The 13,424-nt window shown below is 38.9% G+C and overlaps 1 protein-coding gene across 36 annotated transcripts in view; it reads right to left on the minus strand.

Annotated features, from left to right (window-relative positions):
* Window positions 1-654: 654 nt before the first annotated feature.
* The window catches only part of ptprc (protein tyrosine phosphatase receptor type C), a 226,768-nt gene continuing 213,998 nt past the window's right edge, over window positions 655-13,424 (minus strand). For all 36 annotated transcript variants that reach the window (XM_073063453.1, XM_073063487.1, XM_073063485.1 and 33 more), the window contains 5 exons: window positions 10,338-10,469; window positions 9,327-9,446; window positions 7,209-7,378; window positions 4,313-4,448; window positions 655-3,348 (listed from right to left, as the gene is read on the minus strand). In XM_073063453.1, coding sequence (XP_072919554.1) covers window positions 3,073-3,348; window positions 4,313-4,448; window positions 7,209-7,378; window positions 9,327-9,446; window positions 10,338-10,469 — 834 coding nt within the window. In that variant the 3' untranslated portion in view covers window positions 655-3,072. The remainder of the gene's footprint in view (window positions 3,349-4,312; window positions 4,449-7,208; window positions 7,379-9,326; window positions 9,447-10,337; window positions 10,470-13,424) is intronic.

Raw genomic sequence — 13,424 nt, forward strand, 5'->3', positions numbered from 1 at the left:
ATAGTTTTTCCACATTCATATAATATCTAAGTAGTTCATAGTTCATTTTTTTTTAAATCGCCACTTTAAATGTTCAGAAGAACATACTTGTAAATCCTCTGAACTCTCTTGTTTTGGTCAGATTCTCAAAGTTTGGAGTTTGAACATTGTGGTTATACACATTTATGGCAATTTTGCTTTCCATCTTTTTCACAGATGCTTCTCAGATACAGTGACACCACACCTGTGGTTTGCCACTTCAGTGTGCGTGTTGGGAGGTCATTCAATCTGAGTTCATCTGATTAGCGATTGGCTGCAGGATTCCTGTCCAGCTCGTTTCCATTCCTGAGCCTAGGTCACTGTCACCAACTGCAAGGGAAGCTGCTCACAAAGTAAATCAAGAGTGGTCTGTATGCTACGTATTAACAGTGGCTAGAAACTGTAGCCTTACTCATTACTGACACCCATCATCTTCCAGCTCAACAAATTGCTTTTCATCCAAATAACTACAGACGGTTTAAAACTATTAAAGGCTGAGACATGATTGACATTGCGTTATTGTTCAAAGACTCCAAAGTGGTGCAAATGAAATGGGGGGGGGGGGGGTTGAAATGTTAAACTATATTAGCTCCTGCACTGACACATGTACGTCAATTATCGTCACACTGCACAAAATGATGTGACATTTAATTTATTCAAGAACACTATTAGTACAAAAATCTTTTGTTTCTTTGTTTCATAAAGAATGTTTGAATTAAAGAAATATGCATTAGAAAACTGTAAGCTGTTGAAAAAAATCCAGAAAAATTTAAATAGCACAATCTTGAGTAAAATGTACAGAATCCAGTTTGAACACAACAAGCCAAACAAATTTCTAGAAATAATTATTCCATTATTTGAAGCAATGCATTTTCTCAACTACTAATGAAATAACACTGTTATAATATAGAAATCAACTTCACTATTTAATGGACAACCAGGCCTTTTCTGCTCTCTGCAGAGGATGCAAAATCATGTGCAATATTTTGAAGAGAGAGAGCCAAGATGTCCTGGCCAATTTGTAAACCTTTAACAAACCTCATTAAAATATATATTACAAACCATTATCATATTATGGTTTGTTACAACTGGTTGCAGCATTTCCTACATCGAAACAGTGCCATCAATGCAGAACTTGCTCAATTAGCTGTATGATGTCTTGAGGTCATGAATTACATTATAGAAACGAAGTCATACCTCTTTGTACAGCTTGCCATTATTGGAGTTATTTGGAATGCAAAAAATCAAGGCTTACTCCAAGAATAATTTACCTCAATTGGAAACATGTTAACATGAAGCCAGAAAGCTGATTGTAAGTGATCAATAGGAACAGCTTTATCACCATTCACTGACAGCAAAGAATCCAAAACAAAAATACCAGCAGCAATTGTAACTGAACTCAGAATCTTTTATGCGTTCATAATGAATGTGTAAGCAACCAAATCTTTGGAAAAAGTCTGGTTTTAAGTGTATTTTTCAGCGTTATTTTTTGCCTCAGTTGGGACATATAACTTTCCTTGTCACTGATAAATGGAAATGGAATTATTGGTGGATTCCGAGACCGTTCCTTCCCTGGACAATTTACAACAAAGGTTCACAATACGTCTCTGATAAGACTATTATAACTTCTCACATCACCGTGAGTGTTTTTTTTTTAGCTCTGCCACACGTCAGGCAGACTGGATTATCAACCCATAAATCCCCAAAGATGTTTCCCTTCCATGTTATTCAACCCATTGCCCTCCCTCACCTTTTCTGCTACCTGGACCCTTTCTCATTTCTGACAATTAGTCATGTCTCTTTCCACAAAGAACACTTCAGCTGCTGAGATTTTCCAGCTCTTTCTGTATCTTCTCCACAGATCTCCAGTAACATTATCTGATGCTACCACACTGTTCCTCAGACATCTCACCTGAAATGAGGTCTCTGTTTTAAGTTTAAATACTGATTTGAACATGAACTTTTGTCTGGCTCTGTGGCCATCTGGGTTGACCTACAGGCCTGGCGATTGCCAGTCAGCAACTGCGAGTCCACACCTAATGTCTGTGAGACAGTACCGGACCAAAGACTGTAGAGGCAGCCTGTCCCGGGGTTGGTGGCCAGTCTGTGCATACGGGGGGAAAGAGGCTTGCTTTGTTGTTTAGTTGATGTTGTTGTATTGTTATTGTTGCTTCTGTTGCTCTGCTGAACAGTGTGGGCATGCTATGTTGGCGCTAGAATGTGTGGCGACACTTGCCCCAGGACATCCTTAGGTTGTGTTGGTTGCTATCGCAAACGACACATTTCACTGTATGTTTTGACATACATGTGATAAATAAATGAATGTGAATCTGAATCTATTCTGCAATCAGGCTTCATGTCTTTGGTCTTCTTAAGTGAACTGATATATTTCCATTTACAAATGATTAGCCATTTTATGAATCTGTTACAAATAATCAGTTTGCTTCCATATAATGAGCTTTGATGTAATTTCCTATAGCTATATACATTATCATTTTTAAGCAGATCAACTGCACAGCTTTAACTTGGAAAAAACAACTATAAAAATAATTTGTAAATTGAAAAATGGCTGCATTATAAAAAGCTAAAAATTACAATGCTTAATAAAACTGCCAATTTTCTTCACACTCATTACATGACTTTTTTGCCATATCTTAAAATATGAACTGCTAAAAATAATACATCCCCAAGCAAAATTAGCATTTAGATTTTCAATACACACAATAAAATATATATATATATATTTATATATATATAAAGTTCTTTTTTTAAAATGTCTCTTTGCTTTATTTTAGAGTTACTAGTGTAACTTGATAGACCAAAAACATTAAACTAGGTTTTAAATTAGGAAACTAATATTCTCATGGAAATACATTCATACTTACGTTCAAACTGATTGCCATTGCTGAACTGTGTACTGGCAAAAATTTTGGGTGTATCCAGTGATAAACCAAGTTCATGCAAATAAAAATTAACAGCCACACTTAGGCATTTCTCTTAGTAAGAAAATTACTGATTAATACCAGTACTGCATGCACAACAACAGTTTTTTTTTCACACATTTTCCTCACTAGTTATAGGTCCATTAGTAGGATTTTCTGTTGCTTGTTTGATGTTACTGCTTTCAGACTTAGCTTGGTCTTCCTCAACAGATGCCTCTTTCTTATTTTCTATTGAATCAGAACCTGCTTCTTGTTGAGATTTGTTTTCCAAGGGGGTTTCAGAGATGACCTCAACAGAGGTTTGTGATGAGCCATTGCCAGATATTAATGCCCCATTCTGCACGGGGAATGTGTTAACAATAACATCGTAGAGGAACTCGTACTGCTCCTGTCAAAATAGATCAAGCACATTGTTAGTTTTCTTGTTAATATCTAGACACTAGAGTAAGGGTTCCCAACCTGGTGTCCAAGGCTCCCTTGGATAATGGAAGGGGTCCATGGCATTAAAAAAGGTTGGGAATCGCTGCACTAGAGACTGCAGGTTCTACACCCAGAACTATGTTCTAGCCAAAAACTAAGTATTCTTGTAGCATACTTTTAATGATGTCAGTGATGGAAATGCCATTCTTTATTTCCTCACAAAGTAAAACTCCAATAATCTACTGCCTGACAGTTTAGAAATCCCAGTGATTATGAACTGGCTCACAGGGTACTGATCTCCATTTTCACTTTACCACACCCTACGTTGCTGTCAAATTCACTTGGTTCAGTTTCTCCACACTCCCTTGGAATTCACCAGGCCCTCACTTCCAACATTCCCTTTAAACTTATTAATAAAATAGTGTATGAAATGGAATAATATCCAATAATTCAGAATATCTGCCAGCCTGACACCAAAGTCCTGAGCATAGCAGATTGATGGAATTTTACTGCATCTGACCTGCACTTATCAACATTTTACACCAGAACTCTAATCAAAGCCTCATAATGGAGGAAGGGCAGGGGAAATCAGTTGCACCATCAATCCCAGCAGCACAGCAGGCTCTCCTGCCCAAGTGAACCATTTACAAACCTCCTGGTAGTAGACACAAAATCTGAACATTGCTTTAAAAGAGTATGGAAAAAGGAAATTGCATAGAAGTTGATGCATTTAGTGGCACATTAATGGTACTGCATACTGCGTCTCATGCAAAAAGTTAACACTGTGGGTCAACTTAATTTCGTCCTGAAAATTATTTCTGTTGCAAATATAATCAGCTGATGTGAGGGATGATGTAGAGAGAAATGGAAGATTGACTCAGAGATGTGCTGTGTATGAACAGATTGAGTGGGGTGCTCTGAGCAATACTTACAAAGGTAGGGATCACTCCCGGTCTCTGCTTACGCAATTTTTTGACCGTCTGGAGAACATCGATTATCTTTTCATTATCTGCGCTATCAAGTAGGTTCCAAAGAGAGTAGAATATTCCTGTCCGCTTGGATCCATCACTGAAAGAAAAGAAGGTTTCACAACATGAAGGTTTCCCAAGCTGTCCCAGATACACAGGTGCACAAGCAGGTGGCACAGTAGATTGTCAGTTACATGCCTTGTACAATCCCCCTTTCCGTGGCCATGGTGTTAAAATAACTGAGTCCGGTTCTGAACTTCTAACCTGGCACTACACAATGCCCTGAACAAAAATTATGGGAAAGTCACAATGAAAACATATCTGCAGATCACTGTCTCACAGTAACTTATCCAGAAATCCTGAGTTCAGATGCAATTCCCAGATATGATCTTCATTGGAGTTTACCCCTTGGTATTTTGAATGAGATTTTTTTACACATGATATAATTCTGTTAGTAGCACAGCAGCTTGTGAACATACTATTCTCAAATATTAAATCCTACCAGTGCATTGATTGAATCTTTTTAAAATTAATTAGCTGACGACAGTACTGTCAGGATGATTGAGATGAATCTGTTAGGGGGAGGCCATCACTTTGCTCCTTTATTGGCAATTAATTAGAAATAAACCATCAGCATTTATAATACTTCTCACTTCTCAAAGATTAGAAAGATCAAATACTGCTCTGTCTTCAAACAGAATTTGGCTCTTGTCTGAACATTTCTCCTTCGTCATTAAAGGCAATAACTGATATTTCTATCTTCACCTGAAGATCTGCTGCAAATTATGAAGTTGATTTTCTATGACCTTCTAAAGGGCAGATGGAATGGACATTGACGTTCTGACCTTACCCACATCTGTTGCTAAATATACATAGATCCTAACCAGAAACTGAGAGTCTCTGTAACAAGATTGAAAGAAAAATGAAACTAAAAGAAGAGAAATGTGCAATTTTCATGAAGGTTCTCAGCCTGAAACGTCAACTGTACTCTTTTCTACAGAAGCTGCCTGCCCAGCTGAGTTCCTCCAGCACTTTGTGTGTGTTGCTTCAATTTCCAGCATCTGCAGACTTTCTCTTGTTTAAGTGTGCAATTTTAACTCTTTTAAATATTGAGAGAAATAATAAAGACATGAATGAATGAGATTAACATTCTTAAAAGGTGATGTTCAGATCCACAGATATTGGCAGTACTTAAAACCTGCCATTAAAAATTTGCTTACACTTGAATAGTTAGGAATTTTAGTGATATCAAGTCGCGTTGGTTACAAGTCATACCATTCCACGCATTATGTGCATGCTGAGTTACAACAAAGTTTGTGATGGAAAACAGCAATTCTGAAAGCAACTTGAAAATTCTCACACCGAACTCTGCATATATGAATGCCAAGCATGGCTGTTCAATTTCAACCTTAATTATGGTGATTGCTGGAGACTGCTTACTGCAAAAGCCAGTGCTTTGATTTTACTGTGACTTTAACATTCAGTTGTATTTGCCCTTGTCTTTAAGTCAAGTTGATGCTGTAAGTCTCACAACGGAATTGATAGAAGAGTTTAGTATTTATTTATTTAGAGATACAGCACAGTAACATGCCTTTCTGGCACAGCAAGCCTGCGCTGCCCAATTACACCCATGTGACCAATTAACCTCCTAACCTTGGAATGTGGGAGGAAACCAGAGCACCCGGAGGAACCCATGCCATCATGGGGAGAACGCACAAACTCCTTATAGATAGCAGCGGCATTCTTAGAGATTTGTTTTTAAGTAGTAGGGATTATGATTATTCTCAGCACTTCTTAACAAAATGCAAATCCATTAGTGGACAAAGTACTGGTGAAGACGTACTGAGAAAGTTTTTTTTCTTTACACAGTGTATTTGTCTCCCACCAGATTTCCTCTGAGACCTGGCTTTGAATGTAAATTGAAATGAGGCATTGTCATTCTCCTTTGTCTAATGTTCCTGATTGATTAAGTTTGTTGCTTCTGATCAGCTGGCTCTTCATGAGCAAAATAGTTTCAGTAAGTCTAATTAGCCAAAATGTTTCAGACAATCTGTACGAATAAACAAAATAGGAAATTGAATATTTCATATTAGTTCAGTGAGGAAAGGGATTTCTAGTTAAGTAAATAATCAGTGAAAACAACAGAAAATATGTTTCAATGTCTCACTATCCTGAAATAAATCCCTTTTTTTCTTCTTATTGTGTTATTTCTTCAAAAACTGTGGATAAGTTATGTTTATCTTGTGAATGCTTATCTTGCGCTATGCACCTGTGCAGCAGCTTCTACAAGTAAGATTTTCATTCTACCTTTGCATACAGTACATGTATTGGGCACATTATAATAAACTTGATTTTGGACCGTTTTGCAATAAAACTTGCTAAATTTGTGGTTATTGCTCATAATGAGATGTTGTTCCTCTTCAGAAATGCTATCATTCACCTCTGCCAAGCATTCCTCCTAATAAAACACACAAACCAAAAGAACTACTTAGTTCAAAGTTCAAGGTATATTTGTTATCAAAAGTATGTGTATGTAACCATATACTGCCCTGAGATTCACTTTCTTGCAGGCATTCACAGTAGTACAAAGAAATACAATAAAATTAATGAAAAACTACACAAAGATAAACAACCAATGTGCAAAAGTAGACAATCTGTGTAAATACTGAATAAAAAAAACCAAATAAATAAATAATACTAAGAACATGAGTTGAGGATTCCTTGGAAGTGAGTCCATAGGTTGTAAAATAAGTTTAGAACCGAGGCTCATTTTTGTCCTCGAGAGATGATGCATGTTCTCAAGCGCACTCAAAATGGACATTTGATGTGAATGACAGTCTTTAATGCTAGCAGACTTTACCTGCAATGTACAATGATGGGTGGTACTGTGCCATTTTGTTCATCTTTAATCACTGACTGTTTTTCCTTGATGCTCCTCATCATGGTGATAAAGTTACTTGGACTTTCAGGAAGCCCAGATTCTTTCCACTCACGGAAGTTATACTGGTATACTTTCTGAGTTGTTTCTTTCTGAAAATAAAACAGTTACATCAAAATTTAATTTTTGACTAATTTCAATGCGGTTTTGATCCTAAAATATTAGTTCTACTTTTCTTCCCAAAGATACTGTCCACCTTGCCAAGTACTTCCGAAATGTTTTGTTTTAGACAGATCAGCTGGTGGTGTTTTTGCAGAAATGTTTAACCTCTCCCTGCTTCAATCTGATGTTCCCACCTGCTTTAAGAATATTACGATCATCCTGTTACCTGAGAAAAGAAGGGAACGTGATTTAATGACTATCACTAGATGGCTCTGACATCCACCATTGTGAAGCTCTTCACACTTTAATTTCAGCCTCTGAGACAACCTTGATCCATTGTTATTTGCCAATCACTGAAACAGGTTTATGGCAAGTGTCATCTCCTTACTCTTTCTCTTATATCTGGACAGTAAAGACACCAATGTTAGACTATTGTTTATTGACTCCAGCTCAGCCTTCAAAACTATAATTCCTGTTAAGCTCATCTCCAAACACTTGGATCTAGGACTCAGCAATTCCCTTTGCAATAGATCCTTGACTTCCTGGCTAACTTCCTGCTATAGTCAGTAAGGATGAGCAACAGCACCATTATCAGGATTATCCTCAACACTGGTGCTCTACAAGGCTTTATACTCAGTCATCCACTCGCCTCCCTATACACTTGTGATACATGCTAGATTCTGCTCTAATCCCATCCACGTTTGCTGGTGATACCACAGCAGTGGGTTATATCTCAGACAATGATGAGTCAGAGTACAGGAAGGAGATAGAGAGCCTAGTGATATGGTTTCATGACAACAACCTTACCCTCAATGTCAGCAAATCAGAAGAGCTGGTCATTGACTTCAGGAAGAAGTGCAGTGCACATGCTCCTGTTTTATCAATGGTGCTGACATCAAGAGGGTTACGAGTTTCCAGTTCCTAGGAGTGAATTTCACTCACAGCCTGTCCTGGTATAACCACATTGATGCCATGGTGAAACATCCTGACTGGTGCCTCACAATCTACCTCATTATGACCTTGCACTGTACTTTCTACCTGCACTGCACTTTCTGTGTACCTCTTTATTCTGCACTCTGTTATTGCTTTACTCTGTACTACTTCAATACAGTGACGCAGTGAATTAATCTGGTGGATGGTACGCAAGACAAGCTTTTCACTGCACTTCAGTACACGTTATAATAATAAACTAATTTACCAATTTATCTCCAGTGTTCTGAATCTTTTTTCTGACTAACTTTTCCCAGCATTTTCTATTCAGTCATTCTCTGACATTAGATCTACATCCTGCATACAGTCATGCAATTCCACTTTCACTGACAGAAAGAAATGCTAGAGGATATTATACGCATAACTGAAAGAACCTCAGCAACACCTTTGACAGTTCTGGTCTCATGTTTCACATCTTTTTTTTTGTATTGGAGAAATGGCTTCAATTCATAGAGCACCAACACCAGTATGAAGCAGAAGGAGAGAATGGTTCATTGGAAGAAATTTCATCTGAACCATACTGGGACCGTAGAAGTAATGTAAATGGGGTTGTAGAAAAGGTTTTGAACCAAGTAGAGAAAGAAAAATGTGAGGGGAGTGATACAGGAAGGGTTGTGGTTGGGAATGGAAGTTAAGACATAACAGGAAGGGTCAGAAAATAAAAACAAAGGCATGCTACAGAAAGTAAATCCAGCTCAAGGTAAAGAATGCAAGTTAAAGCTTAAAGTTCTTCATCTGAACTCACATCGCATTTTAATGAGGTAGATGAGTTGATGGTGCAAATAGTTAAAAACAAGTTTGATAAATAGCTACTACACAGATAGCCAGGACTAGGAATTCAATAGCCTATGTTGGTCCTGTGGAATTAAATTTCTTGCTTGTGCAATTCAGAATGTGAGAAAACTCTGTAAATAGCTTTTGAACCATAGAAGATAATTAAGTGTTTACCTTTATATGTCTTATTTCAAAGACTTGAACAGTAAACTCTGGCTGTTCATTGCAGTCAGCCAACTTAACTTCAATATCTTCATAAGTTTTCTTTTCATCTTCCCAATATTGTGTACATTCCTAAAATTAATATGATAAAATTCTTAAAATATTGAGACATATAGAATAAAATAATATATAAAACTGCAAAACTAACTCTCGGCACCTGTCCTGTTTTGCTGTGGTACACAAAATCTGCATGAACAGTGCATCTATGTATGTTAAAACATCCGGTTTTTTTATGTGAACATAATCCAGGAGGAATGGAAGGAAAGTCAGACTAAAGCTGACTGTCCCTCACACCTGAATCTTTGTTATGACAGGATCTCCGTCAGTCAAGGAGTAAGCATGGAAACTGTCTCTATCGTAGCCTCTGGTGAAAGGATGGCTGGGATTATCCCTACAGCCTGGATACTCTTATGGACTCAAAATATTGCCAGTCTCTCCAGGCAATTGCTTGACTCGATAGATGGCTTACTATTTGGTCTGGATAAACACATCGCCCAAAGATTTGATTTGCAAATATGTCTAAGTGAGCATAAAGCTACTATGGTCCCCATGTGATCCATGGGCAAGAATGGGCATCAGAGGGCAGAATTCCCACCATCCTCTCCATTTCCCATGCTTTAGCACAAATTTACAAGCCTTATGTATTTATTCTTGAACCAACCAATCAGGGATAAAAATAATCCATTTTACATTAATCCTTCGTAGTCTTAGATCTGCAATATGGACTGCAATGAAATAGAGAAATTTTGTCACCTTTGGCATATTGCATCTCTCTTGCCCTGGACTATTTTAGGATACTCACAGTAATTACTCTCGTACTAGTGCAAGACCAACTTTGATTTTAACTAATTGTGTAGCAAGCACCTTCTCAAAAGCTATCAAGGCACTGCTCTGATTTGAAGCATAAAATGAAGCATTGTATGCTGAATGGCAAGGTCAGCATGAGGAAGCCTTGGTTCCTACCTTGTCGTCTTTTACTTGGCCCAGGAATATGAGGAGCTTTGCCTTTTTCTGATAGATCATCGACCAAAAGTCAGCAATAGTTTCAGGCAGTGGAGTCTGAGTGGCAATCAGTATCTCATTATGCCAATATCCCTGAAAGATACAATGCAGAGTGGGGGTGGTGCTGTTTCAGTTTGTGGTGCTACTGATGTGCCTTGTGGATTCAGATCCACTTTTGCGTACATTGTCTTACGGCATTTCTACACATTTTTTTTCAGGTTCAATATTCTGTTTTTGTCTATAGAATAAATGATCATTTTTCTATTCCTCTAACAGAAAAGTTCAACGTATTCCCTTTATTTCTAGCTACTTCTTACCAAGTCCAATTACAGGTAAAAATTTCAAGTTACACCGAATGTTTAATACTTCTTTCTCAGAGGTGAAACAAAGCAGTCATAACATATGGATTCATGTGCCAAATCATTCTAGACAATAGACAATGGTTGGCCAAGAGCTTTAACAAAGCCAATGGTAGTTCAAAAAAAAGATAACTCAAAACAATACCTAAGTGGGGAATGATACATTACCAGATTAAGGACATGTGTTTGGAGGTTTATGACAAAAATTGCTACTTACAACCCAAAGGTTATCCTGATTGACACACAGATAATTATCATGTTTCCCTTCACAAACTTCCTATTCCTCTTGTTCATAAAGATTAACCACTTTTCGCTTCCCTCCCCAAATTAGAATTTAACCTTTCTTCCAATGGATTGTGCTGTCATTTCTCATAATTTTCCTTCCAATGTCACTTTGGTGCTCCCTCTCTTTATTCTTGTCCCTCATGTTGCAATATTCCTCATCGCCCTCACTTTTCTTTAGGTTTATACAGACATGCATATCTTGCTCTTCCATTCTTCAGTCCGTGATGGCACAGTCTTCCCCCTACTGCTGTTTCTTCCCTCCTTGCAAACACACTGAACATCCTTCCTCTCCCTAGTTTATGCTGGCACTTCTTTCTACACATAGCTTGTATTAGGCTTTGCATTTTGCAAACATACATTGCTGCTTATGCCTCCAATCTCATTCAAGCAATCACAATTCACATTGCCCTCCCTAATGCTGGCTAAATCCTGCCTCCCCTCCTGCCTTAGGGAAGTCGCAGCTAATACTGCTTCTCTGGGGAGCTAAGTATGAGCAGGCATAACTTTGGAGGAAAGCAGAGGGGGGAGGTCAGAGGTTTGTTATACAGCAAGAAGTGGGTGCATGGAACACCCTGCCAGGGGTGGTGGTACAGACAGATACGTACATTAGGATGAAAGAAAAATGGAGGGTTATATAAGAGCGAAGTGTTAGACTGATCTTAGAGCTGGTCACCACCACATTGTTGCCTGAAGGGCCTGTAATGTGCTACAATGTTCAACGTTCTTCGTTTGAAATATTGCTGCACCTCACAGGATGGCAAGTTCTTGTCTGGCAAGTCTGGTGAAAATTATCGGGCTGAAACAAGCAGGAGGCAGAGCACATTTCTGACTCATTGCAGGATGCTTTGAAAACGCTGTTGCTTAATGTGTGGGCAGGTGCCTACGAGGCGTTTTTTCGGGGATTCACAAAAGGTCAAGGTCTTTGGAAGCATATTTTTTGATGTGGAGCTTAACGGCAGCATTTCACCACACATTTGCATTGCAATTAATCACCGGGGCTCTTTCAGATGCACCTCTCAAACCCAAAGCCTCCATCAACAAGAAGGGCAAGGGCAAGGGCAATATGTGCACAGGAGCACCGCCACCTGTAGGTTCCCCCTCAAGCATGCATCCTGACTTGGAATTTTCTCTTTGTTAGTTCACAGAAGGTGGATGTTCAAAGCTACGTCAGCAGTTGCTGACCATCTCTAATTGCTCATAAAATGAGGAACAGTTAAGAAGCAACCATGTTTGTGATACCTGTAGCCACACACATACCAGGCAGAGCAAGGTTAGCTGATTTCCATCCCTGAAAATCATTAATGAACCAGATGGGTTTTTATAACAAATGGTAGGCTTGTGGTTATTATCACTGGGACTTTTTTTTTGTTGCTTAAATTGAAATTCGCAGCTGCATGAGAATTAAACTATTCCTCGACTGTGTTGGGTCTAAATGCAGGAACGCTGGAACACTCTACCACTGAGAGAACGCATCCGGCAGAAACAAATCAGCCATTCTCACAAGCGCAGGCAGAGATGGCCAACACGTGCTATCCCTGCCAGACGTTCCCAAATCCCAAAGCAAAATCCATTTATAAACCAATATGCTGCAACCAAGCGGAGCAGCTGAGGCAGCCCAAAAATGCAGACATTTCAGAAACATATTTGCTGTGGAGTCATGCAAAGCTGGTGGTGTTTTGGCCATCATATCTGTGCCTGTTCCACCCATTCAGTCCTGGCCTCCTCCTCTTTCCCCACTGTGTTGCAAGTGTTACCCCTTCAAACTTATTCATACCATTCTCTTTTGACAACTAATAGTGAACCCAACTCTACCGGCCTTACAAGTTTCATTTTCAGCACTAAGTTTTTCAGATAGACTGTCTCTAATCTCATGCTCTAAATCATAATATTCATTCTTTTGGCTCAGAGATACTGTTTATTCTCCGTTTTTTGTCCCTGCTCTGAAGCAGCTGGCAGTGACTATTCACAGGAATCTTTGCTACCTGATGGCGCCCAGCTTTTTCCTCGATGTAAAATCAGGTCTATTTTCATGTGCATTTCATGTCCACTCAACACTTTCACTCCTCTTGGGAGACCATATCTCTCTAAACGCAAATGGGAGCATCCTACTCAAGACTTTCCAAACCTCGCAGACTAAAGCAGGAAATCCACAAGCCCTTTCTGTGCTGCACCTGAGCACCTTCCACTTCACAGCACCCAGAACTTGGGAAGAAAACAACTTCACACACAAATTGCTTGCATCCAATTTGACAACTGCCTTCGTGGAGTTTGCATGCTCTCTCCGTGAACCTGCAGCTTTCACTGGGCTACAACGACCAAAGATGGCTAACTGGTTATAGTAAATTAGTCCTCAGAGTAGGTAGGTGGCAAGAAATCCGAGGGAGTTGATGGTCATGGTGCAAGA

The sequence above is a fragment of the Hemitrygon akajei genome, chromosome 12 (assembly GCF_048418815.1).
Source record: "Hemitrygon akajei chromosome 12, sHemAka1.3, whole genome shotgun sequence".
NCBI classification, from domain to species: domain Eukaryota; kingdom Metazoa; phylum Chordata; class Chondrichthyes; order Myliobatiformes; family Dasyatidae; genus Hemitrygon; species Hemitrygon akajei.